This window comes from Peromyscus eremicus, chromosome 4 (assembly GCF_949786415.1).
Source record: "Peromyscus eremicus chromosome 4, PerEre_H2_v1, whole genome shotgun sequence".
NCBI lineage: Eukaryota > Metazoa > Chordata > Mammalia > Rodentia > Cricetidae > Peromyscus > Peromyscus eremicus.
The window spans coordinates 68,189,148-68,215,673 of NC_081419.1; the positions used below are offsets into that span (position 1 = coordinate 68,189,148).

At 42.9% G+C, this 26,526-nt stretch overlaps 1 protein-coding gene across 10 annotated transcripts in view; it reads left to right on the forward strand.

Annotated features, from left to right (window-relative positions):
* The window catches only part of Phf21a (PHD finger protein 21A), a 182,740-nt gene that overhangs the window by 138,314 nt on the left and 17,900 nt on the right, over positions 1-26,526 (forward strand). For 6 of the 10 annotated variants that reach the window (XM_059260957.1, XM_059260956.1, XM_059260955.1 and 3 more), the window contains 4 exons: positions 5,373-5,603; positions 15,103-15,354; positions 16,548-16,637; positions 18,147-18,440. In XM_059260957.1, coding sequence (XP_059116940.1) covers positions 5,373-5,603; positions 15,103-15,354; positions 16,548-16,637; positions 18,147-18,440 — 867 coding nt within the window. The remainder of the gene's footprint in view (positions 1-5,372; positions 5,604-15,102; positions 15,355-16,547; positions 16,638-18,146; positions 18,441-26,526) is intronic. The other 4 variants (XM_059260962.1, XM_059260959.1, XM_059260963.1 and 1 more) reach the window with 2 other exon arrangements.

The window sequence follows — 26,526 nt, forward strand, 5'->3', positions numbered from 1 at the left end:
TCTGATACCAGCAAATACCAATCCAGGTTAGTTTCTCTGTTCACATATAATTTAATACTCTGGTTTCATTTTGAGCAGTGGATGAGTCTGAAGACCTGGACATATGCTTGTTGTATTTTGGATGTGAAGATGAATGAAACTGGTTCTTCACATTTTAGTTTCAGAACTTCTTAGTCAGCCTCTTGTTTAAAGGTAAAGGTCACATTTCAGATTCTACATTAGTTCTTGGGGATAAAGGGTAAATGTTTAAGGCATTACTTTGAAAGAAGTTTTTTGAGAGGTGTGGCTTTCTCATAATTGATTCAGAATAGATGCTGCTGCACAGAGCACAAACTAGTTGAGTGACCTTGTGCAAAAGCAAAGATTTGAAGCACCAGCATCCAGCTGTGGAGAAAAGGGTTGAGTGCTTGAGTTTCTTCTGAGAGACACGCTCTAGAATCTGTGCACAGATGTGATGGAAACAGGGAGTGGCTCACATGGGGAGTGGTAGGCTTGCCCTCCTGTTCTCCATCTCTTTCTGTGTTCATGGCCAGGGAACTTGGAACTGCTGCTTGAGATAACAGGAATATGAGCCTATATTCTGTTTATTGGATCTATACAGTTCTGAATGTCACAGTATCGATCACTGATACCTTGTGAACTCTTCTGCCTGAACAAGCCCAGATGAAACCGTGTGATATAAGAGTCAAGGAGGTGAGGGGCTCGTCCGTCACAGACTAATATAGAACACTTGACAGAGGGATTGGGGGGCAGGACCAGCCCTTCTAGGAGCAGGCCGCACTGGCCTGTTGTTTATAGAAAATACACTGGGAGAAGTCTAGAAGCTGTTTACTTTCTCCCTCCCGTCCACCATCACTCTTTCCTAATTTTCTTTTTCTTTTTCTTCAGTTACCACTTCCTTTAAAAACAAAAAAACAAAACAAAACAAAACAAAACAAAACAAACCTTTTTAAGCACGCCTTTAACCCCAGCATTCATGAGGCAGAGGCAGATGGATCTCTGTGAGGTAGAGGCCAGCCTGATCTACATAGTAGGTTCCAGGATAGCCAACACTGTATAGAGGGACCCTCTCTTCAAAATTAATTAGTAGTACTAATAATAATCTTTAAAAACCTTTTAAAACTTTTTAGTAATGTCAAATGGCCAGTTTGTGATATTTAATCTTTCCTGAGACCTTCAGGATAATGAACTGAGATAATTTGCCACATTTAAAGATCTTTCTCATATGTGAACACCATTGAAAATCTACTGTTTATACTAGAGTTACCTCCAGTAATGGCTGGCAAAAAAACAAAACAAACCAACAAACTAACAAAACCATGATTTCTTTGTTCAAACCACAGTGGTGAAAGTGTAGGCCCATCTGCTGGGTGATGAGAGGATGTCTTTTGTATGAGGCATTGAGAATGCTGCCTGATCACACTTGGTTAGGATTTCTGATATACCATCGTTGTCTTCTCTCACTTGTACCCAGAGCTGGTGCTGACCCACGTCCTCTGAACTGTTTTTGTGTGTGTCTGAGTATCGAGACTGTGGGACTTAGAAAATCTCTCAGGCATGCAGTGCTCCCTCGGCAGCCTGGCCTTGCTGGTGTGCAGGACACCTCTGCAACAGAGCTCTCTGCTTTCCATCCTTGGACTTCTGACTGCACTCAACTCAGACTTTTAAGTGACAGGCAGCAACAACATTCCCCAAACCTTGAGCTCTCAAAACTTGCAGACAAACACAGCCACGTGCCTATGGTATTACAGTCGGTGAGAGCAGCAGGGACAGAGACCAGACTGTTCTGGTCTGGGCAAGGCTTTCAAATACTGGAACTGTCTTCTTCAGGAAACTACCCAGCTCATGAGATCTGAACCGTCCAACCCACAGGCTTTTTTCCTTTCTCTTAAGGACTGATGTAGCTTTACAAGTATTTGGGTGTAGGTTTCCCTCCCCACCAGCAGGTCTCAGGACTTTGTTTTAGGCTCTGGGGAGGAACTGTTATAAACGCAGTGTGACTCACCTGACTCCCACTCCGCCTCTGGTTCTGATTGGCCATCACCCTGCTCTAGCTGTCTGGCTGAAGAGTTCTCTAGCCTGCATCTCTTTAGGTCTTGCCTCTGCGGTTCCTTGCCTTTTCACACACCACAGGGAACAGGTGCTGGGCTTTGTCTTCATTGTAGTTCACTTCCGTAGGCTAATCAGGACAACACACTGTAGTTCCTACCGGTGGCTGGAGAGGAGAAAACGCCATGTCCTCCTGTGCCTGGTACACCACTTCACACCCTCTCCCTTTGGCAAGGGCCACCCTTTCATGTCCTCCTGCTTTCTCTCTCTGTTTGTAAAAAGATTTGCGGGAGTCATTTTCTCTGGTAACGCCTACTTGATATCTGATGAGGAGGAAGACTGAAAGCAATTCTAATAATATTTCACTTTTAAACATCTAAGTGTCCAGACAGGCACCAGGGTTAACGTCTCAGTGCAGTGCTCACAGTTCCCTGCAGTTCCCCGCCATGAACTGCACCACCTCCATTGCAGGGCCTTTTACACTCAGGAAATAGTTTGAAGACTTCAACATTATTTTTATAAGTATTTTATAGTGTATTAAATTTTTATTCTGCTTGTGTCTTCTCCAAAAGCCTTGGACTGCATTAAAAACATTTTTTATACCCATAAAGGCAGTGCTAATATGGTGTGTAATGTACGGTTGGTTCCCTCCCCTAAATTGGCCTTTATGTAATATTTTCATTATTTGAAAAGAATAACAATATTTAAAAACTTTTCAGGGATGTGAAAGTTAGTATTAACTTAAATGTTTTTTTTTAAATCTATTTTATGGATATTTTACTACTCCAACATGCTAAGTGAAGTAGCTTTCGGGTTCAGGTTCTTTAGAGACTTTGAGCAGCAAAGTCAGTTAGAGCCACATTAGTAATTTGCAAATTAACCTGACTGTTCTGGATTCCATGAGCCCCTTATTTAAAGCTTTCTTTTGAGGGCATGGGGTGTAGTTCAGTGGTAGGCTGTTTGACTAGCGTATATGAGCCCCTGGGTTCGACCCCCAGCATTGCATAAACTAGGTATGGTGGTGACACATATATTCCCAGAACTCCAAAAATGATCAGTTCAAGGTCATCCTTGACTACACCGTGAGTTTGAAACTAGCCTGGGAGAACCTTATACTTGAGACTTTATCTCAAAAAGTTAATTAATCAAAACTATACTAATCTCAACTAGCACTAAGCTCCATTTTCTTCAGTCATAATCTATATCAGAAAATATCAACCTTTATTATCAAAAATTTCACTTGAAAGTGTTGGAGGAGGAACGATGTTTTCCTTTTTGCTAGTGGTTGAGACAGGAGAGTCAGAGACCGGCCTGGCCCCAGATGGTGGGGCAGCTCCTCTGAGCCAGTGACTGTGCACACTCTGTGCAGAGGATGAGGAGTGTGCTTAGCAGCACAGTGCTCAGCAGAGTGGAGCTGTGGGCAGAGCCCTGCATCCTCGTAGCTCTCTCTCACTTGGTAATCAAGTGGACTGCTTATAGAGTCTGGTGGGGTGGCTAATGGCTGTGTGCTTGCCTAGTGTGTGTATGGTCAACCCCAGTGCTTCCCAACCTTCCTAGTTAGGCTGCAACTCTTTAATACACTTCCTCATGTTGTGGTGACTCCTAGCCAGAAAATTGTTTTCTATAATTTTGCTACTGTTATGAATCATAATGTAAATATCTGTGTTTTCCAATGGTCAAGGTGACCCCTGTAAAAAGGGTCATTTGATCCTCCAAGAGGTTGTGACTCACAGGTTGAGAACCACTTTTCTGTGCCAGAAAGAAAGGAGAGGCAGGTAAGGAGGGATAGATTATTATAATAATGAAAATATCAAAAAATACATCCTTTTTTTTTTTAAAGCACAGCCCAGGAAGTTTATAAACCTTGACTTTAAATTTTCTTATTTATTTTTTTCTTTTTCTTTCTTTCTTTCTTTCTTTCTTTCTTTCTTTCTTTCTTTCTTTCTTTTTTTTTTTTTTTGAGACAAGATTTCACTATGGCTGGGCGGTAGTGGTGCATGCCTTTAATCCCAGCACTCGGGTGGCAGAGCCAGGAGGATCTGTGTGAGTTCAAGGCAAGCCTGATCTACAGAGTGAGCTCCAGGACAGGCATCAAAACTATACAGATAAACCCTGTCTTGAAAAACAAAAAAAAAAAAAAGATATCACCATGTATCAGAAACTGTCCTTGAACTCACTATGTAGACCAGGCTAGCCTGGACTCTCACTGAGATACACCTGCTTCTGCCTCCAGAATGCTGGGATTAAAGACGTACATCACTACATCCAGCTTGACTTTAAATTTCTCTTCTATGTAATTAAACTTCTACTCTGCCTAAACAGATAGCATATGATTCTATTATATATTCCTAAAATCTGTCCCAGCTAAGAAATCCTACTCAGTAGTTACACATTTCAGTAGTTCAGAATGCTTTTTGTTTGTATAGCATACAACAGCTTCTTCATTTAAAAATAAGGGTGGGAGAGAGAGAGAGAGAGAGAGAGAGAGAGAGAGAGAGAGAGAGAGAGAGAGAGAGAGATAGAGATAGATAGATACACTATGGATTGAACTGAAGGCCTTGCGAATGTTACCAAAGTGCTGTTCCACTGAGCTATGTCCTGAACCCTACTTAATGTTTCAAACTGGGATAGATACATGATGCTTGCTTAAATTGTTAAATATCAGACAAAAAAAGTTAATAATGACCAGTAATATGCCAGTCAGTTCTGAGTACTCCGTATAGATCAGTTGTTGCTCATAAGAGGTGCTCTATGGTCTCATTTTACAGACCAGGGCACTACGGGACAGGTTAGTTAAAACCACGTGCCCAGCATCGTATAAACTGGGCATGTGTTTAGACAGTGTAGCTCTAGAGTTACATTTATACGGCTGTGCTGTTCTGCTCTTCCAGCCTCACATGGTAAATTGACAGTGGCCAAGAAATCTGAACTGGCTGTAGCGGCTCATCCCTATAATCCAAGCATTTGGGAGGCTGAAGCAGGACAGTGAGTTCAAGGCCCACTGGACTACGTAGTGAAGCTACCTGAAGGAGAGAGTGTGGCAGGGGAGAAAAGAGAAGAGAGGAAGAAAAAAAGGAGGGAGAGTGAAAGGGAGGGGAGTAGGCTCTGCTTCACTTTTTAAATCTTTATGCCTCAGTTTCCTTTATATATAATATGTTTCTTATAACAGTGGTTTCATCTTAATTACAGTATCTGTAAGGTTCTTTGAGTTCCTCATGTTAGAATCTGTAAATTTTAGATGTAGTAAATGTTAGAGGAAGCTAGTTGTGGAAAGGTGTTAGAGTGAACAGCATTGTGATAGGTTTTCTGTTTTCATTCGGTAGAAAAGAGTAGTTGAGCAGCTGCGGAAGAACCTGATAGTCAAGCAAGAGCAGCCGGACAAGTTCCAGATACAGCCATTGTCACAGTCTGAAAATAAACTACAAACAGCACAGCAGCAGCCACTACAGCCACTGCAGCCACTGCAGCAGCAGCAGCAGCAGCAACAGCAGCAGCAGCAGCAGCAGCAGCACGCCCAGCAGTCAGCAGCACCGCCCAGCCTGACTGCATCACAGGTAACCGTGTGGGTGGAGCAGCCAAGGCTGAGTGCTGGGTGTTGATTAGTTATTGATCACGTAGAACTGGGTCCTGCTTTAGCTATCCTAAGCTCTCCTAACACTAAGCACGTTTTCTGGGTTTTGTTTTGGGTTTTGCTATCACTATAAGGATCAGTTAAATTCATTGGCAGAAGGAAAGAGCCTTCTAGGGAACAAAAGTCCAATGACTGAGTTGGAAGTGTGGCTCAGTTGGTTGAGGGCATAGCTAGCATTCATGAATCCATGGGTTTGATCCTCAGCACCACATAAAACCAGGTGTGGTGGTTTATGCCTGTGATCCCAGCACTCTGAGGTGGAGGCAGAGGGATCAGAAAGTCAGTCACCTTTGACTACATAAGAAATTAAAGTTTGAGGCCAGCTTGGGCTGTATGAGATCTTATCTCAAAAAACAAAAAACCAAAAGGAGTGAGGGAAAAAAAAAAGTTAAATGATTTCCATTGAGAATGGAGCTCAGCAATAGAGTGCTTGCCAACCATGCCCAAGCCTAGCAACACATACACACACACATGCGTGAACACACATGTATGCATACATACATGCTAAATGATTTTCTACTTGTCATCAACACCAAAGACAAATCACTCTGAGCACCTCAACTGAATTAAAGTCTGGAAATTTTGGGGGGTATTTATTTGTATTTGTTCTAAAGTGATTTGACCCCTTCTAGAACTGTTTTTCTGAAATTCTTAGCAATTAGGCATAGAGCTGTTCCAGTGCTCATGCTTTTGGGACCGCGTAGACAGAAGCATTCAAGAGGGCAATACGTTTTTATTATCCACAGAGATGACATGTTTGCTTCAAGTCCACATTCTTGGAATGAGGGTGCAGGTGAGACTCAGAATGCCTGATGCAGCTGTGGAAACGTTTTACTGGAAAGGGCATTTTACCTAGCACAGAATGTGAGGAGAGAGTCAAGACACACTGAAAGGGCATATTTGGAATTGACATTTGAATAAGAAAATTATTCAAGCTTGACCTCTACAGCCTTAGATATATTATGAATGCACCTTTTTGAAAGGAGCTGATGGGCCTGGCAAGGTGGCTCCATGGGTAACGTGCTTGCTGTGTAGCTATGAGGACCTGAGTTCTAACCCCAACACATACATAGAAAAGGACTAGTATGTGGTCATGTGTGTGTGTGTTTTTAATATCAGTGCTAGGGGAGCAGAGACAGGAGAATCCCTGGAGCTTGCTAGCCAGCCAGCCTAGCTGGATCAGTAAGTTCAAGATCCCAGTGAGAGATCCTGTCTCAAATACCAAGGTGAGGCCTGAGAGATGGCTCAGCAGTTATCAGTGTTTGGTGCTCTTGGAGAAGACATGGGTTCAGTTCCCAGAACCCACATTGAGAGGCATGCAACAATTTGTAAGTGCAGTTCCAGGAAATCTAGTTCCTCCTTCTGGCTCTCTAGGCATCTGCATGCACAGGGTGTACATACACATACTCAGGCACTCATGTGCACACACCAAATGAATAAATAAAAAACAAAGCAAAATTGATGATAACTGGAGAATGACACGTCTGCACACCTGCACATACTCATACCCAAATAAGTAAATCAACCAAAAAAAAAAAAAAGGGGGAGGGGGATGAAGAGGCTTGGAAGTTAGGAGTATTCACTGTTCTTACAGAGGACCCCAGTTCAATTCTCAGTACCCACGTGGTGGTACTGCCATCCATAACTCTAGTAACAGTGGATTGATGCCTTCTTCTGGCCTCAGTAGGCACCAGGCATGCACATGGTGCACATATGTGCCTGCAGACAAAACACTTATACACATAAAAGAAGTCTAGCTGAGCATGGTGACAAATGCCTTTAATCCCAGCATTCTGTGAGGCAGAGGCAGGAGGATCCTGTGAGTTCAAGGCCAGCCTGGTCTATAGATGGAGTTCCAGGACAACTAGAACTGTTACAAGAGAAACAGTGTCTTGAAAAACAACAACAAAAAGATTCTAATGTGTTGGGTTGCTGGCTGTAGCTCAGCAATAGAGTACTTACCCATATGTCAGATCCTATGTTCCATCCCCAGTGTCTTAGTTAGGGTTTCTATTGCTGTGAAGATACACCATGACCACAGAAACTCTTATGAAGGAAAACATCTAATTGAATGGCTTACAGTTTCAGAGGTTTAGTTCATTATCATCATGCAGGCAGACATGATGCTAGAGAAGGAGCTACATCTTGATCCCACAGGCAACAGGAAGTATAGCTTGAGCATATATAAGACCTCAAAGCCTGCTTCCATGGTGACACGCTTCCTCCAACAAGGCCATACCTGCTCCAACAAAGCCACACCTCCTGATAGTGCTACTCCCTATGAGCCTATGGGGGCCAATTGCATTCAAACTACTACACCTAGCATCACAAAAATAAATGAATAAGAGTAGTGAACAGTAGGTATTAGTCCTTGGAATTGGGTATATCACAAAACCCTTTAGGACTGTTGAAAGCTATGTACCCTTCCCTAGAAAAAATGTACGTTAATACTCAGTACAGTTACTTTACATATTTCAGAGTGGTTTGGGTCTTCTGAAACATACCCATACTGAATCTTCACTGTGTATGTAGAGGAAATCTAATTATTATTTGTAGTCCTAGGACTAGTTCATGTATAACTTTTTGTTGTTGTTGTTGTTGTTTGGTTTTTCAAGACAGGGTTTCTTTGTGTAATAGCCTTGGCTGTCCTAGAACTCACTCTGTAGACCAGGCTGGCCTCAAATTCACAGAGATTTGCCTGTCTCTGCCTTCCAAGTGCTGGGATTAAAGGTATACACTACCACCACCTAGCCATGTATAACATTTTTAAAGTAAAGAATTGAACCACCTATTAAAAAAACTAACAACGCCTAGAATTTGATAGAGGCTACTGAATACCAGCATACTACACAGGATTTTGCATGTGTAGTGGACATGCTCTTCACTCTTAATCCTACAGTTTAGATTTTTAGAAAGGAAAATTTAAAACATATATAATAGATGGTATTCAGTAGAGCCAAAGTTGAACCCAGAAATTCTGAATGAGAAATCTGTCCATTCAGCTACTTGTCTGTGCTGCCAGGCAATTCCGGGTAAGGGGATGCCAGCACAGTGTGAAACCTAGGAAGAGAAAGGAGGTCGGTGAGTTGATTCAGCAGTTAGGAGCATTTGTTGCTCTTACAGAGGACCAGAGTTTGATTCCCAGCATCCATATGGCATCTCTGTCTGTAACTCCATTCCCAGGGCATCCAACACCCTCTTCTAACCTCCAAGGGCACTAGGCAAACACATAGTGTAAAATGCATGCATTCAGTCAAACACTCATACACATAAAATGATAAAGTAAAAAAATAAATAAATAAATCCCTGTCTTCAATCAGAGAACTTAGGGCATCAAACACTTTCCCACTAATCATCCAGTACTCTCTGTAAATTGGACTTTTTTTTTTTCCTCCAACAGGGTCTCACGATGTAGTTCCAGCTAACCTGGAACTTACTATGTAGACCATACTAACCTCAAACTCAAAGATCTTCCTGCCTCTGCATGTGAGAGTATTTGCCTGGATGTACATGTACACATCACATGCATGCAGTGCCTGCAGAAGCCAGAATAGGGCATTGGCTCACCACTGGAGTTACAGCCAGCTGTGAGCTGTCCAGGCTGGCTGGCTGGCTGACTGCCTCCCTCCCTTCCTCCCTCTCTCCCTTCCTTTCTTCCTTCTTTCAAGGTTTCCTTGAACTTTTATAACTTCCCAAAGATTGCTTATAAATTTACTTTTCCTGCGGTTTTAGGCAGAGTTGAGTTAGGTTCGCTTTTCAAAATGCAGTTAGATCAGAGAGTGTTTACATGGAAAGAACAGGGTAGAATTGTTGTTTGGTGATATGCGAGAATTTACTGTTTTAATACATGGAATTTTCTATTCAAGTAATAGTCTATGTTACACAAATCAAGCAGATTTATAAACAAATACGTAATTGGTAGCTTCTCTGTTCACCTGAGTTCTGCGTTGGGCTGGTGGACAGCAGGGCCCAGCACTGCCTCCAGAACAGTGTTGCATAGCTTCTCTCCATCTGATAGCACACCTGATACATTTAATTGATTTAGCTAACCTTGATTTTATATTGTTTTGTTTTGTTTAATGCAAAGGCTTAATGCTAAACCCAATGGCCCTCTGGGTTTCTGTTGTTTGTCTTTGCAGTGAGTTCCATTCAGTGTTTATTGACTGCTCTCTGTGTGCTTGATGGTATACAAAGAGCAACAGTCCCTGCCAAGAATCTGGCATATTATGGTAATTCATTTTCATTCATTTTGTAAATATTTATTGAGTCCACACTGTGTAAGCACTGAGCTAGGAAATGTGGAGGCTAGACTCAAAGTACCAGTGAAGGACTGAAAATACCAGAGAGAAGGTAATTTTCACTAGAGGAATCAAAAGCACTTCTTAAAGGAGGTGGCATTAGACAGGATCCGGACCAATGAATGGGATTTCCATGGTGGAGCACAGAGTAAAGAGCATATAGATGTAGATAGGAAGATAATTAAAAAATGGAGAATTTATAAAAAGTCAATTTGGAACCTGTAGAAGATCTCAGTGGCTAAAAGTATGCACTGCTCTTGTAAAGGATTAGAGTTCACTAACTAGCACCCTTGTCCCTCAGCTCACAACCACCTGTACTTCAGCTCCAGGGGGGATCCATTACCATCTTCTAACCTCCATGAACACCTACACTCATATGCACATTCTAACACACACACACACACACACACACACACACACACACACGCACACACACACGCACATGCACACACACAAGTTTTAAAAATCTTTTAAAGAAGAGGCGGGAGAGGTAGGTTTTGCTGCTAAGAGGTTAAGAGCCTGTACTTTCCTTACAGAAGACCAAAGTTCAGTTTCTCAGCTCTTGTGTTGAGTAACTCAAGCTGCCTCTAACTCTAGTTCCAAGGGACCTGATACCCTCTTCTGACCTCCCCAGGCACTGCACTTACATGCACAAATCCCCACTCAAACACACACATTTACACAAAATTTAAAAATTAAAATTTAAAAATAATAGATCTGGGCAGTGGTGGCGCACGCCTTTAATCCCAGCACTTGGGAGGCAGATGCAGGAGAATCTGAGTTTGAGACCAACCTGGTCTACAGAGCGAACTCCAGAATGGCCAGGGCTACACAGAGAAACCTTGTCTCAAAAAACCAAAATAATAATAATAATAATAAATATATATATATTAGAATAAAATCTTTCTTTTAGAGAAGAAAATGCAAAGCCTGGTGTAGTGCTACAGTCCCAGCACTCGGGAGGATGAGTCAGGAGGATGGAGAGTTCAAGGCCAGCCTGGGCTCCATAGTGAGTCTGTCTCAAAACAACAGAAGTAAACAGAAAACAACAAAAGCATGCCTTCTGTCTTAGTTACTGTTCTGTAAGTTGACTAAGGCAACTTACAGAAGACAGCACTTAATTGGAAGCAGTTTCATAGGGGTAATTTATGATCATTATGGTGGAGGTGTGGCTGCTGGCCAGCTGGCATGATGTGAAAGCAGTAGTTGAGAGCTTACATCCTAATCACCAAGCAGGAGGCAGAAAGTGAGTGAGACTGGGCCTGGTTTGGGCTTTTAAAACTTCAAAGCCTATGCCTCCCTCCCCCCACTCCACCCTGCAGTGACACATCTTCTTCAGCAAGGCCACACCTCCTGATCCTTCCCAAATAGTCCAGCACCTAGAAACCAAGCATTCAAATTTGTGAGTTTACGGGGGACATTTTCACTCAAGCCACCACACCTTTGAAGTAGCAAGTGGGCTCATGTCGCTAGAACATGGAGTGTGAAATGATGGCAAGAAGGGGCTGCCTCTAATGTATGGTAAAACTTGGGTATTTGATAGTCATATAAAGCCATTAAAAGTCCTAAGAACAGATAGGTTTAAGTATGGTATATATGAGATATGTAACTTCTAAAAGGAATAAACTAATGTTTGTGATCGGAGCGGGCAGCAGGGAGACATTATGCGGGGAAGTTTCCTAAGCTGAGGGACCCTGCTGTGAGGCAGTGTTTTCTAGACATGACAGGGAAGCTGTATCCATGAAATCTCAACAATGTGGTTGCCCAAACAAGACCTGAGTAATGACAGCATCAGGCTGTCAAGGCCATACCCCTAGATGGAGAGCTACAGGCAGTCAGTGGCTGCTGAAGGGAGAGAAACAACCTTCTCGTTTGTAATGATAAAATGCATATAAAAAGAGGTATGTAGTTATTAAAACAAAGGGGAGGGCGAGCTCTATTTGTGGTTGAGTATACAGTGGTGACTTCTTACTCAAAATTAAACAGACACTAAAATTGATGTGGAGGTTAATTAGAGCCCATAGAAATATCCCTTGAGGGGGCTGGAGAGATGGCTCAGCGGTTAAGAGCACTGTCTGCTCTTCCAGAGGTCCCGAGTTCAGTTCCCAGCAACCACATAGTGGCTCACAGCCATCCATAATTTGATCCAGTGCCCTCTTCTGGCCTGTAAGCATACATGCAGACAGAATACTGTATACACAATAAATAAATAAATATTTTTTAAAGACACTTGTTATTTAAAAAAAAAAAAGAAAGAAAGAAAGAAGTTCTGGTTTGTACATTGGATCATATGTTTGTAAGTTTAAATGCCTCATATCTTACAGGCTAACAGTAAAAACTTGGCAAAACATACAAAGAAAGGTATTTAGCCAAGCTTTGTGGTTCACACATGTAATCCCAGTGTTCAGGAGGCTGAGACAGGTTTGATTACCACAAGCTTGGACTACCAAGTGAGACTTTGTCCTCAGAAAACCATTTTTAGGAGCTGGAGGGATGCTCAGCAGTTGAGAGCACCATTGCTTTTGCAGAGACCTGGGTTCGGTTCCCGGCACTAATATGACAGTCCACAGGCATATCTAACTCCATTTCCTCTTCTGACTTCTGCAAGCGCTCAGACCCACATATGGTACACATACATGCATACAGGCAAAACGGTGATACACATAAAATAAATAAATCTTAAATTTTTAATTAAAGTAAAACAAAAAGGACTTTGTTCTTAGTGTTACTATATATATGTCTGTGTGAACTTCTAGCTGTCAAGTTCACATTTTGTCATAACTAAAGAACTTTATGCAACTATAATACCTCATCAGACTTGAGTAGCATTAACTAACCAGATCTAAACACAACTTCCATGAAAATCATTGTCTTTGATTCCGGACACCCATCTTTCCTGCATCTTCTCTTCTTCCCATTGGGAAAGCTGAGGCATTCTCAGTATGCTTACAGGTCAAAGTCCCCTTCTGCTCTAAACCCTGATACTCCAAGAGTTTGCTTCATGTAATTCCCAAATATTTGTAATAGAGTAAGCAGCAGACCAGAAGTGAGAACCTTAGCTAAGCCGTGAATACATTCTTTAAGAAGCTTTCACTGTGACATTCATACTACATCTTTGGCCTATGTGCTACATAGAATTACATAGATCCTAGAGTATGTGAAATGAAATTAGACACAGTTAAATACACGTAAAGGAAAATAAAAATGCTGAGTTACAGTGTGAAGTAACTTGTCAGGTTTAATGTTATGGAGCCATTGAGTTAATGGTAAGTATATAATTTAGGTGGATTTCTGTTTTTATTCAGTATTTGCTAGAATAATCAGTTTAGAGTTAATCCAGTATTGATAATGATTTGCGTCAACTAGAGGTGCTTCAAACAAAAGTGTATTGACCTCATTTAAAGCAATATCAACACACAAACTGCTTTAAAAATCTGTGTCATTGAGTTCTTCTGACCAGAGCTTCACGTCCACAGCCTGTGTTACACTAAGATTGAAGGCCATCTGGTATGGCTTGCTCGCTTACCACTTCAAAAGCTCTTGGTTTTCAAGCACTTTAAATTGAAAGATGAGGCTGATAGCATACTGTGTTTAAAACTCTACGACAACTGTCTTTGTGAGAGAGCCTATGCTGCTACATCTCCAGTGATAAAATGGCAGTTAGCTGTTGTCGCTTTCAACCTGGACCTGCTGCTGCCCAGGTGCCATTTCACATTTGAGACGGCAGTGCAGGTGGCATGAGCTGCCTGTGTTGTGCCTTGGAAACTAAAGCAAAGATTTGGGGGGGGGGGTAATTGTAGACACCAATAAGGATTGCTGATTAAATTGTGGTGGGATGGATGAGGCCACCTTATTATGTTTTTCTTGTTGTTGTTAAAAGGAAATTTTAAAAGATGAGTGTGTGTGCATGCATGCACGCACATGTCAGGCAGAAAAGGTAAGTAATTATACACACTCAGTAGCTGGATACATGGTGCTCACATGGCATAGAGGTGAAACTTTTTCAGGGAGGTTTTCCAGGTGTGTGGAGGAGAAAGGGCTGCCATAGAACTCCTGCAGAACTGGGCATGCTCTCACCCCACCACCCAGCTGCTAGTTCCTTGCCACATGTGGCTGAGAAAAATGTGATGAGTACAAGTGCAGGACTGACCTTTTAATTTTTTAATTGAAGTTTATAAAAAGCCAAACTGTAGAGTACATTTTAGAAGGAGAAGTTAAAGTGGAGTAAATAACAGAACCAGTGAGTTGGAGATGAATGTTTGTGTTCCTGAAAGGTCTGCATCTCGAGGGATTGGTCGTAGTGCCAGGTAGATGTGTGTGCTGTGTAATGAGTGGTTTCTGTAACAGACCTTTGTAATTGTTCTAGTAAAACATTAGGCAAATGCAGCTTCAACGCTTCGGAGACAGCCTGGAAGAGTCAGGTCCTCACTGACACTCCTCCTCTGATTCCCAAGGCGTTTGAAAGCCAGCTGTTTGTTCCCACCTTGTTGGTTTCCATGACTCTTTGATCACTTCCACTTCAGTTCTCCAGAGGAAATACTGTAGGTAGTGGCTCAGCCCCCTTTGGACTAGAGAGCTGGCGTTTCCTGTGCTCGTTAGCAGCATCATTTTCTGGAGCTTGGGGTTTACTACCTCTGAGGCAGCGGTTATGCGGGTCCTCCTGTGAGTTTCCCTTCTACTTCCCCAGGGGGACCCTCAGACAGATGGAAAGACACTGCCCTTTGCCTTGTGTCACGGGCGGCAAGTAGCCAGATGGGTGAGGTTATAGCAATCAGGGGTAGAGACAGTGTGCAACTTACATATGAGTTAATTCACTTTATCAGAGTTAGAAAACCCAGAAGCATTAAGTACACTCATATTCTGTACCTGTAGATGTGCACTGTCCATTGCTTAAAACCTGTGTCTATATGAGTGTGCACTCACTGCAGTGAGCTTTCCTGTTTACCAGTGACCCTAACTTGAGAAACTAGAGGGGTTTTTCTCTATAGTAAGACGCATATTCTACATCACAAATGTTCATTTGATAGACAACTTGGTTGCTTTGTTTCCTTTGGGAGTTCAGAAACGTATTGTTCAATGGGATCACATTCCAGTGTCCTAATGTCTGTTCTCCGTGTCTCCTAGAAGACTGTAACTACAGCTTCTATGATTACCACAAAGACACTACCTCTCGTCTTGAAAGCAGCAACTGCGACCATGCCTGCCTCTGTTGTGGGCCAGAGACCTACCATTGCTATGGTGACCGCCATCAACAGTCAGAAAGCTGTGCTCAGCACTGATGTGCAGAACACACCAGTCAACCTCCAGACGTCTAGTAAGGTCCCTGGGCCTGGGGCAGAGGCTGTCCAAATTGTGGCAAAAAACACAGTCACTCTGGTAAGCCAGCAGCTGCTCCTCGTGTGTTCACATGAGAGGGTTCAGGTTGGGCATTGTAGAGTGTTTTCATTTTAGGCTCCTGCTGGGTTTCTAAGCTCCTATCATTTTCCTAGCAAAGCAAACTCCCCCGTGGGCCTGTCAGTTAACTACAGAGGTGTCCTGACACCAGGGACCGGATTTAGTACCACTGTCTGAGGTCAAATTAGGACTTGGTTTGGGAGGGAAAATGTCCTTCACAAAGACACATGCTGTTTCACTTCTCTTTCCCTCCATTCTGTCCACTGCCACCTCCCCACATCCCCCATGAATTCTGAGTGCTGCAACCCCTGTGCTGTGGTCTGCTTTGAGGAAAACCCCTGTTGCCTCCTTTCTATTCAGTACCCTCTAATTTGAATGCAGCCAGAAAGTACTTAGAGGTGGTTGGGGCACACTTCACAAATATTAAAGAAATTGAGAGATGAATGTGTCAAAGGCCAAGTCCTACCAGAGGGAGGATCGCATGGAGGGAATACTTGAACAAGATGGTCCATGAGATTTCCAGGATCGAGCCATTAGACACTGTTGTTCTTGGCAGTTTATGAGAACCAGGTCCAAATTGTGATACTCAATTATCTTCTTCAAATGACAAAGCTCTTGGTGTTTTTGTATAATGACCAATAATGAGTAAAAGTAGCAACCAAGTGAAGCTTTGTCCCTTACCCAGGAGTCCTTAGAGAAGTAGCCCTATCATTCAGCGAGATACTAGGGTTCAGAAGTTCTTGGTAGGAAGAAAGCCGTTCAGTCATTCTTTGTTGAGTAAAGCTTGAATCTGTGGGGGGAAATCCATTCAGACAGGCAGCAAGTTTGATTTTACTTCAGATATAGTTTTGACTCTTAAAATATCTAAGTGTAAGAGAGTTCATGAGTGTCAGAGAAAATTGTCCAAGATTGCTGAGCCTACTTTGTTCTGCAGAAGGTATGTGAGGAGACAGGCGTGTGGTAGATCACTTTATGGGATCGAGTGTGCAGCAGGAAAGATAGTTTCTAAAGCAGTGTTAATTCACATAGTGAAGTGCATGGCCAGAGCTGGTGGGAATGCTGTGTGCTGTGGAGAGCAGACACCTGTGTCCTCTGAGTGTCTGCCTCTGACACTGAATTGTGACTGCCCTCTCATGTTTATCTGTCTTTCTTGTTTTTTGTTTGTTTGTTTTAAGCAGGTTCAAGCAACACCTCCTCAGCCCATCAAAGTACCACAGTTTATCCCTCCTCCTAGACTCACTCCACGTCCAAACTTTCTTCCACAGGTGAGTAAGCCAGTGAGAAATCCACTGGTGGGTGAAGTGGCATGCATCCCCACGGGCTGCCCATGGAGTGGAAGTGGAGCGAAACTTCCTGAATGGAAGGCAGCCGAGACAAGCCAGCAGAAGCATCGTTAGTGGTACTACTAACTTGCCTGAGGGAAATACAGTCAGAACTGTCCTGGCAGTAGGGAGCAGAGATGTGTACCGCTTTCGATGTCTTTTCCCCTTGCTAAAAGGAGACAGAATCAACAGCCAAACAAGTCATTGTGAATCCTGCTTACAGAAGTTGGAGTAGGGGTCTGCATTGGGCTTTTCTGCCCAGGCCCAAGCAGTACTGCTGCTCCTCACCCCCTGGCAGTTCTCCGAGCACTAGACCAACCCTAATGGACTCCAGGCAGTCCATCCAATAGAGAGGCCAAGAGTTTCTCTCTGAGGTGTAGCTTTCAGACAGAGGAGAAGAGAGTCTGTCTGTGAGGGGCTAGCATGAGAGGAGGCCATCCTGTTATTCTCCAGATACATCTTTAATAAATACTGTGGGTAGCAAACATTGACTAAGCTTTTGTGCCCTGGATATGCTGATTTTCAAGGCACAGTTCTCAGCTGTCTGAGAGTAGCATCACAGTTTCCTATAGGGAATTACAGTGTCCATAAGGGATGTATGGTAGGCTGAGCAGGCAGAAGGGACACTGACCATTCTAGACTGACAGAGAAAATGCATTCGCGATTTCCTTGAAGAATCTACGTTCAGTATGAGGCCTAAAGTCCCAGTAAAGTCTGTCTGATAAAATTTTGAAGAAGGAATTTAAAAACTGTCCCAGACTAAGAATACAGTATAAGCTGTGTGTATGGAGTGGAGACACACACGCGTGTTCAAGGAACCAAGGAGATTGCTGTGGCTGTGCAGAGACCACGAAGCTGACCCAGTTAGACTTAGAGAAGAGCCTGGAAAAGTACACTGGGGAAGAGCCTGAGGTCCTTGCTGCTGTGTAGAGATATGGGCTATGTCCTAGCAGCAGTGGGGACCTGTGGAAGTGTCTTCAGGCAAGTACACGATATGATCACACTTAATGTTTTAGAAATTCCCTCTTTATGCTATGCAGACAACATGTTGGAAGTACTTAAGACTGAATAGGAAGAGCAGTTAGGGTATCATTATCAGAAATGATGTGAATCCAATGTCATAGAGGCTGTCTGTTTTCATTCTCACAGTACCCCTGTGTAGAGTTTTCAGTAAGGAATCAAAAGGACTAAACATGGACTAAACAATGAAATCAGTGTGGTGTAGATTTCATGAAGCTTTTGTGTTTTAGGAATATATGTCCATGGGTGTTGATAACAATGTTAAACATAGTTCTTACCACTATCTCAGAAGCAGCCATCACAGGATCATTTTAGGTTAAGATAAATATTCAGACTTAAAAGACTGTCATGAGCCACATTTGGCAGCAGTCAGCCTAGAAATGCTAGAAGCCTTGGCTACCTCCAGTAACACAGTATTCTTCTCTCTCGTAGGTCCGCCCCAAGCCTGTGGCCCAGAATAACATTCCTATTGCTCCAGCGCCTCCTCCCATGCTTGCAGCTCCTCAGCTTATCCAGAGGCCTGTCATGCTGACCAAGTTTACACCCACAACCCTCCCCACATCCCAGAATTCCATCCACCCTGTCCGTGTCGTCAATGGGCAGACTGCAACCATAGCCAAAACGTTCCCCATGGCCCAGCTCACCAGCATTGTGATAGCTACTCCAGGGACCAGACTCGCTGGACCTCAGACTGTACAGCTTAGCAAACCAAGCCTTGAAAAACAGGTATGGCAGACTATGTACACACCTGCTGTGGCAGTAGCCTTGACCTTGAAGCAGTGGCTGCTAGACACTTTCTAAATATGCTTTGTCAAGGGTTCTTCATCTCAGCACCAAATCGACATCCTATTGCTTTATTGTATGATAATTCACTCACATCCAAAGAACCTTTTCTCCTAAAGAAAGTTGGATTGTTTTCCCACCTTAGCTGGCAGAGTCTTGTGTGAGTGAGCTCCCCCTGCTGGCTCTGATGCAGAAATTCACAGCTAAGGTCCTTGCCTCAGTGAGAAAACATGCCCCTAATATGCGCGCGCGCGCACACACACACACACACACACACACACACACACACACACACACACACACTCTGAATCAGAAAACACAATGTTAGCTTCACCCAGTAAGAACCCAAGTGTGGCCCTGACTATAAAAGTAAGTTAAGAGCAGTAAGCGGAGCAGGGAACAGGACTTCCTCAGGCAACATGTGACCAAACAAATTTTAACTTCTGAAATCCGCCCTCTGAGCTCTAGACTAGATGCAGCAGACATTTGTTCATGTGTTGAAGCCCTACATTCACATTTTCTAAAGTCAGTTTTCCTCATAAGTGAGTGAGACTAGAACAAAGCTGGTAACCTCCAAAGAAAGCTTCCAAGTAGAACGAGCACTAGAGCAAGGGGTCTCTAGGATGTCACTGTCCCGTCCGGAGAAAGACCAGGGACGAGAAGAAATTCTTCAGACAAAGCAGTGTTCCCAGAAAGTTGCTTTAACTGGTCGTTGGCCTGCCCAGCGTGGTGGGGCACATCTATAATCCCAGTACCCAGGAGGCCGAGGCAGGAAGATTGCCACGACTTGGAGCAGTCTGAGCCAGGACCACCCTACTCTGCTCTAGAGCTCCATGCTCCTGGAGGTGGCTTCACAGTGCCACTTCCATCACTAGACCTCACTTTTCTTTACGAAGAAAAGCTTTTCTTCATTTTATTTTTCTGTTTCTTTTTCTGATCATACAGATAATATGTGTGATTTTAAGAAATACTGACAGAAATAGAAATTGTACTCTCCCCCTAACATTCACTTTCTGAAATTTTAACAAAAATTTACCTCCAGTACTTACTATTAATATTTCCAATTATGTGCCTGCTGCAAAAAGTCATTATCCTGGTCTGTTTTTAATTGCTCAGACTTGACTTCCCGTTCATGTGATAATAGTCTCTGGTGATTCTCAGTCTTCTGCCTGAGTGGGTGGCCAGCCGTGATTTGGAGAGGCTGGCCCCTGGCGGGGGCATCACAAGGAATGCTGCTGCCTTGGGCTTCTTGGACAGAGGAACCTTGCACGTATACTCCCGGGCCTTGGACGCAGACCACTCATCAGTGCAGCAGAGTTGAATTACAAAACCGTATGCTCAGGAAACACACAAGACAGCATATCACCATTCCTGTGGAACCTGCCCAAACACCAGAAAGTGCTTTGAGGAACATTCTGAAATAAATTATTAACCCAGCTCTAGATCAGAAGCTTAGACTGCTTGGCAACTGCGCTTTGGTGCTCGGATATGGAAAGTCAGATGCTCAAGTACAGGGCCTTGGGACAAGTCCTCGAGGGCCGTGCCGACCCTCAGAAGTGCTGGGGGAAGGGGCGGTGCTGGAGAGATAGCTCAGTGGTTAAGAGCACTGACTGCTCTTCCAGGGACCCGGGTTCAATTCCCAGCACCCACATGGCAGTTCACAATTGTCCATAGTTCCAGTTCCAGGGCACCTGACACCCAAGGCAAAACACCAATGCACACAAAATAAATAAATTTTTTTTTAAAAACCTGCAAAAAAAAAAAAAAAAAAAGAAGTGCTGTGGGGCCTCTGCGCCTCAGAAAGTGGTGTCCACAGAGCCTTTTCCATCTCTTTCACCTTTGGTAAATAAAGAAAAAGCTGTTTTCATTCTCATCTTATTTTCCCATTTCTTTTTTCTGATTATACAGGGAAATAGATATGATTTAAACATTGCAAACATCACAGAAATATGAATTCTAGAAGATGCTCTCCCCATAACCTATGCATTTTCTATAATTTTAATCTGTTACTACCAGTAGTTAATTGCTGTTAACATTTTCTATTATGTGCCTGTAGATACTTTCTGTTTCTATACTAACAGAATTTTAAAGCCAACTGTGTGTTTTAACCTAGTCTTCTCTAGGTTTGGGGCATCTTTTCATGTCTTGCACTTCCATGTGGATGGTGTTTTATGGTTTGACTTGAAGAGCACAGAAGTTCTAAGTTGAAGGCCTTCTTGCTGGTAGTATGTCCTAGCATCTTCTCTCTGCTGGAATATAGGAACCCAGTCATTGGTAGTTTAGTCGGCAGGCAGATTAGCCCAGTTAACAGGGATTCTCCTTACACGAGATTCTATTCTTGGGTTCCCTTCTTCAGAGCTTCCACTGAGCTTCTCTTAGGTGGGCTAACGTAGGAGACAAGTAGTCACCTGTTCACAGGATTACTAAGCCTGTGTTCTCAAGGCTTGCTAGGTTTGCTATTTCTTCAAAGGCAATAACCTTATGCACTTCTTAAAAATCTGTTAGTGAGCACTAGGGATGTAGCTCAGTGGTGGAGCTCTGGCCTGGCATGTACGAGGACCTGTGTTCCATCCCTCACACCACCAAAACAAACCCCAACAACAACAACAACAAAGTCAAGGGCCAGCCACTTTGCTCTTCATGGTGTTTGTATGCAGAGATGAAAAGGAAAGAATCAAAGCCTGTACCACACAGAGCTGTCTCTGGTGTGTTTGGAGCAGGCATTGAGGCTTTGCCTCAGGGAAGGGAGCATGGCAGACTCTGTTGACCCGTGGCTTCTCTTTGATGTAGGAAAGAAGGCAGTGGAGTTATACTAGCAATAGCCTCACTCTGTCTATCGGGAGTCTTCTTACCCACCCTCACTAGAGAGCCTCAGGTGTCTCCCTTACTGAAGCCACATTACACTGTGCTTCTGAGAGAGGAGAGGAGGAGTTCACAGAGCTTGAAAGCTGACAGCACCAGGAGCACCATAAAGACACTGTGGGCTTTGGTTCCAGACCACCACAGTTAAGACATACAGTAAGTCCAGGCCCACGACTTACTTGCTCTCCCTGGTACATTTAGAGTCATGTATACACTGCGCTGCAGTCTCAGGCTACAGCAACACTGTGGTGTCCAAAAAATGTGCATATCTCAGTTTTAAAACCTTCAGCAAGTGGTAATGTTGCAGCTAGTTGAAGGTCTTGCTCTGATACCAATGGCTGTTGACTGATTGAACTCCTTCATCAGTTACACTCCTTTCAGGAGGAATTTCTCTGCAGCATGTGATGTAGTTTGGTGGCACCTTTCCTGTGACAGGACTTCTTTGAAAAACCAGAATGAATCTCTAATATTCGCTAGATAAGATTCCATCTCAAGAAAACGTTTACTATTCTCAACATAGGGAACAGCCCCTCCCTGTTTAGTGCTTAATCATGGGATGAGTGCAGCGCCGCCACAGCGCCACACTCCACTTCTGATTCTGGTACCTACTGTTTCCACCACCTTTGTTGTTCCTGCTATAATCTTGAACCCCTCAAAATTGTCTGTGAAGATTAGGGTCAACTTCCTGTTAATGTTTATATTTGACCTTCTCTATATATGTCTTGAATTTGAGCATCTCGAATATTGAATCCTTTCCAAAAGGTTTTCAATTGATGGCAGCTATTGCCTTATAAAATGTATTTCTCAAATAATAAGATTTGAAAGTCACAATTGCTCCTTGACCCATGGCCTGTAGAATGGACATTGTGTTAGCAGGTATGAAAACAACGTTAATGTCTTTGTACAACTCCATCAGAGCTCTTGGATGACTGGGTGCATTGCCAGTGAGACTATTATTTTGAAAGGAATCTATCTGAGCAGTAAGTCTTAGAGTGGGCTTACACTGTTGATAAACCATTCTGTAAACAGATGTGCTGTCATCTAGGTTGTGTGCTTCATATAAACAGCACAGACAGAGTACAGTTAGTGTGGTTATCAGGGGCCCTAGGATTTTCAGAATGAGCACTGGCTTCAACTTAGTCACGGTGGCATCAGTCCTTACCAGGAGAGGCAGGCTGGCCTGTGAAGCTTTGAGCCTGGGCACTGACTTCTCTCTAGCTATGAAAGTTCTTGGTGGCATCTTCTTCCAGCAGAAAGCTCTTTTCTTCTACTTAAGCATCTGCTGTCTAGGGTAACCAGGCTTAGCTAGACTGAGACAGCCTGCTGCGGCCTCTGTACCAGCGCCCTCACACCTCCTTGTCCTTTTGTAGTACAGTGGCAGTGTCTTTCCTCAAACCCACAAGCCACCCTTGGCTGTCCCCGGACGTTTGCAGCTTCTCTGAGCCGTCAGAGAGTTGAAAGGACATGGCTTTTGCTTTGGACCAGCCTTTGTCTTGTGGAATGGTGTGGCTGGTTAGGTCTTGCATAGCAGTAGTAGGCTGTCACTTTCTTGTAGTTCCTGAGTTCATGAAGAAGCACGGTTAACTTCCTCCTTTTCCTTGGGGTGTGTGGTTTGGATGTCTGGTAGAAGAGAATCCCCTTTTAGCCTGTGTTAACCTCACTAAGCTTAATCATTTTCTAACTTTTGGTTTAAAATTACAGACATGTGGCTCTTTCTTTCACTTGAACATTTAGAGGCCACTGTGGGTTATTAATTAACCTAATTTCAATAGTCTGGAGTCCTGCAAAATAGGGAGGCTCAAGGAGGAGAGGGAACGAAAGCCAATTAGATCACACACATCACTTATCAATTAAGTTCACCTTTTACAGTGGGTGCTGGCTGTGTGTGGCACCCCAGTTACAGTAGTAACACAAGAGATCCACAGACCACTATAGACAGAATCTTGAAAAAATTTGAAATATTGCAGGAATTACCAAGCATTACAGTAGACACACAGTTTATACACAGTGTTGGGGAAATGCCACTGATAAAATTGGGTGACATAGGAATGCCACAGACCTCCATCCCTGCCAGTGTCCGTGAAGTTTAGTGCAGGCAATACAGTAGAAGGAGATGACTTGTAGTAGCCCCATGCCTCCCACCACCCACGTGCTTCATGGGACTGTGCAGTGGGACTGACAACGGCTGGCTGGTGGTAACATGTGCTAAAGTATTTCCTGATGCAGATCCAATTTTCAGGGAATTATGTTTGTCTATTTCTTCTCCCCATCCACACCCTGTGACAAAGACCTCTATATCCCCAAGGCTAAACTGCTTTAAAAAAAGGAGAGGGGGAGAGTTCTAGAGGAGAAAAATGGCAGACTACCACCACCCAGGCCCCAACTTTCATAGGAATCTCGATAGTAGTGTCCTCTCCAGCAGGCATGTTTAGGAGAGTATACATCAGTGCTGTCCAGCCTTCCCTCCCAGTGAGCCTGAGCTGAGAGTACAAGTGACCATAAAGCGGTTTTGCCTTGCCTCTAGTCCGAATTGACATCATTCAAATAGTGAAACTACCTGTACACTTGCCTACTGCCCCTGTCACATGGTGAATTTGAAATCTGGGATATCAATAATTACCTTAGTTCTGGACATGACAAAGTTTGGGGAGTCTGTCTTTTATACATCCAAAAAGGAGCAGGAGTTCATCAGACAGGTGTAGAGGGATGTGTGAAGCAGGAGATAGAAGTGAGCAGTAAGCTGGGTAGACAAGTGGACTTCCTATTTTTCCACTTGCAATAGAGCATGACTGTAAGTGATATGTTAATTTCATTCTTAATTCCTCTTTTAAAATAATCCAACAAGCATGGCTATAATTGACAGTAAAAAAAAAAAAAAAAATGGGAAAAGGCTTATTTTCAAGGAAGCAGCTGCTGCTTGGCAGTAGCCAGTTTTGATCGTACAGAAACTTAAAAGTCCACAATCCAGATGCTTTGAAGAATTGCCTAGTTTTTAAACACTGGTAACTATTTAAACACCACATAAGCAAAAAGGTAACGTCTTCAGGGCAGCTTCAATCCTAATAATGCTTTATTTGCTCTAAGAGAAGAGACCAAACTTTTAGAATCATCGCTCTTCATTTCTTACTTTTTTTTCCCCTTTGGCTTTTTCGAGACGGGGTTTCTCTGTGTAGCTTTGAGCCTTTCGTGGATCTCACTCTGTAGTCCAGGCTGGCCTCAAAATCACAGAGATCTGCCTGTCTCTGCCTCCCGAGTGCTGGAATTAAAGGCGTGCGCCACCACCTTCCAGCATTTCTTACTATTTTTTAACTGAAGTGAGATTCACTTCACAAATAATTAGCCATCCAAAAGTAAACAGTTTAATGGCATTTAGTACATTTACGGTGTTATGCAACCACTGTCTGTCTAGTTGCAAAATATTTTCATTACTTTAAAATAAAGCCCAGTGTCTATTAAGCAGCTACTTTCTATCCATCCCTTTGTTTGTCCCTGGCAAGCCCCCAACCCCCCACCCCCAGGTCCTGCTGTGTCTGTGGCATTGATGACTGTTGTTGTTTCATATAAATGGGACAATTTAATAAGTGACCTTTTATGTAAAACTTTTCACCTCTAGCGTGTCTTCAAGATTTGTTTACTTTGTAACATTGCTGCTACTTCTTCTTAATGACTGGCTTATATTCATGCATTTTTGTGTGTATCACAATTTGTTGATGGACATTTGAGTTGTGTCTACCTTGTAGCCATGGAGACTAGTGAGTACCATTGGGAGTATTCATGCACAAGTGCCTGTGTGTCATTTACAGTTCCTTTGGATGTATAGCTAAGCAGATGATTGCTGTGTCATGTAATGCCACACTTCCTGTAAGTCACACTAAGTAATTTTCATTCCCAACAATAATATATGTGCATCTCATTTGCTTGATATTCATACTAATATAAGAGTGTTTTGTTTAAAGCTATCCTAGGGTGTGTGAAGTATGCAAAGAAAGTGGGTTTTTCATCTCCATAATTATTAATACTATTTAGTTTCTTTTCATGTTTATTGGCATTTGTATATATTCTTCAAAGAACTATCTGTTCAAACCCTTTCTCCACTTTTTATTTCAAAAAATTTCTAGATCTATTTATTTTGTGTTTGATAAGTGTTTTGCTCACATGTGTATCTGTGCATCATGTACCCATGAAGGTCAGAAGAGGGCATTAGATCCCTTGGAACTGGAGATATAGACAGTTATGAACCACCATGTGGGTGCTGAGAATCAGACCTGGGTCCTTTCTCTGCAAGAACAACAAGAACTCTTAACCACTGAGCCATCTCTCAGACCCTCTTTGTCCACTTCTAAGTAGAATCGGTACTCTTTCTCTTGGCAAACTGTAGGAATTTTTCACTTAGTGTGGATACTGGCCCTTAGCAGACAACATTATTTTTAATATTTTCTCTTGTTCTGTAGGTTCTTTTCACTTTATTGTTGCTGTCCTTCAATACACTGTTGTACCCTGCAACTTTGCTGAGTTTATTAGCTTTTGGTAGGGGTGTGTGTGTGTGTGTGTGTGTGTGTGTGTGTGTGTGTGTGTTTTAAAGAGTTTTTAATTTTCAAATTATGTGTGTGTGTGCAGGTACCTGCAGAGTCCAGAAGAGGGCTTTGGGTCCCTGGAGCTGGAGTTAAAGGTGGTTGTGAGCTGCTTAATATGGGTGTTGTGAACTCAACCCAGGTCCTCTACAAGAACACAAGTGCCCTTAACCACTGAGCCGTTTCATCAATTCCTAGGACCCTATTTATTTTTAAAGGACTTTGACTAATATTCTTTAAATTTGGTGGAGCTCAGATGAACCATCTGATGTTGTTTGGGGAAACTTTGATTACTGTTTCAGTCTAGTGTTTCAATGTTTGTTTAGACTTAACTGTCTCATGTTGGGTCAGCTTGGGTAATGTATTTCTAGAGATTTGCCCATTTCTTTTGTGTTACCTGATTATCATACAGTTATCTGATGTAGTCTCTTTAAAATACTATTTCACTGCTATAAGTAAGATTAGGAATAATGTCCCTCTTCTGCTTTTTCATTTTTTTCCTTGGTCTCCAGAAGTTTATAACTCTTGCTGATGTTTTTTCCCAAAGGACCAAGTTTGAGTTTTTTGTTCATTTGTTTGTTTATTTTGAGACAAGG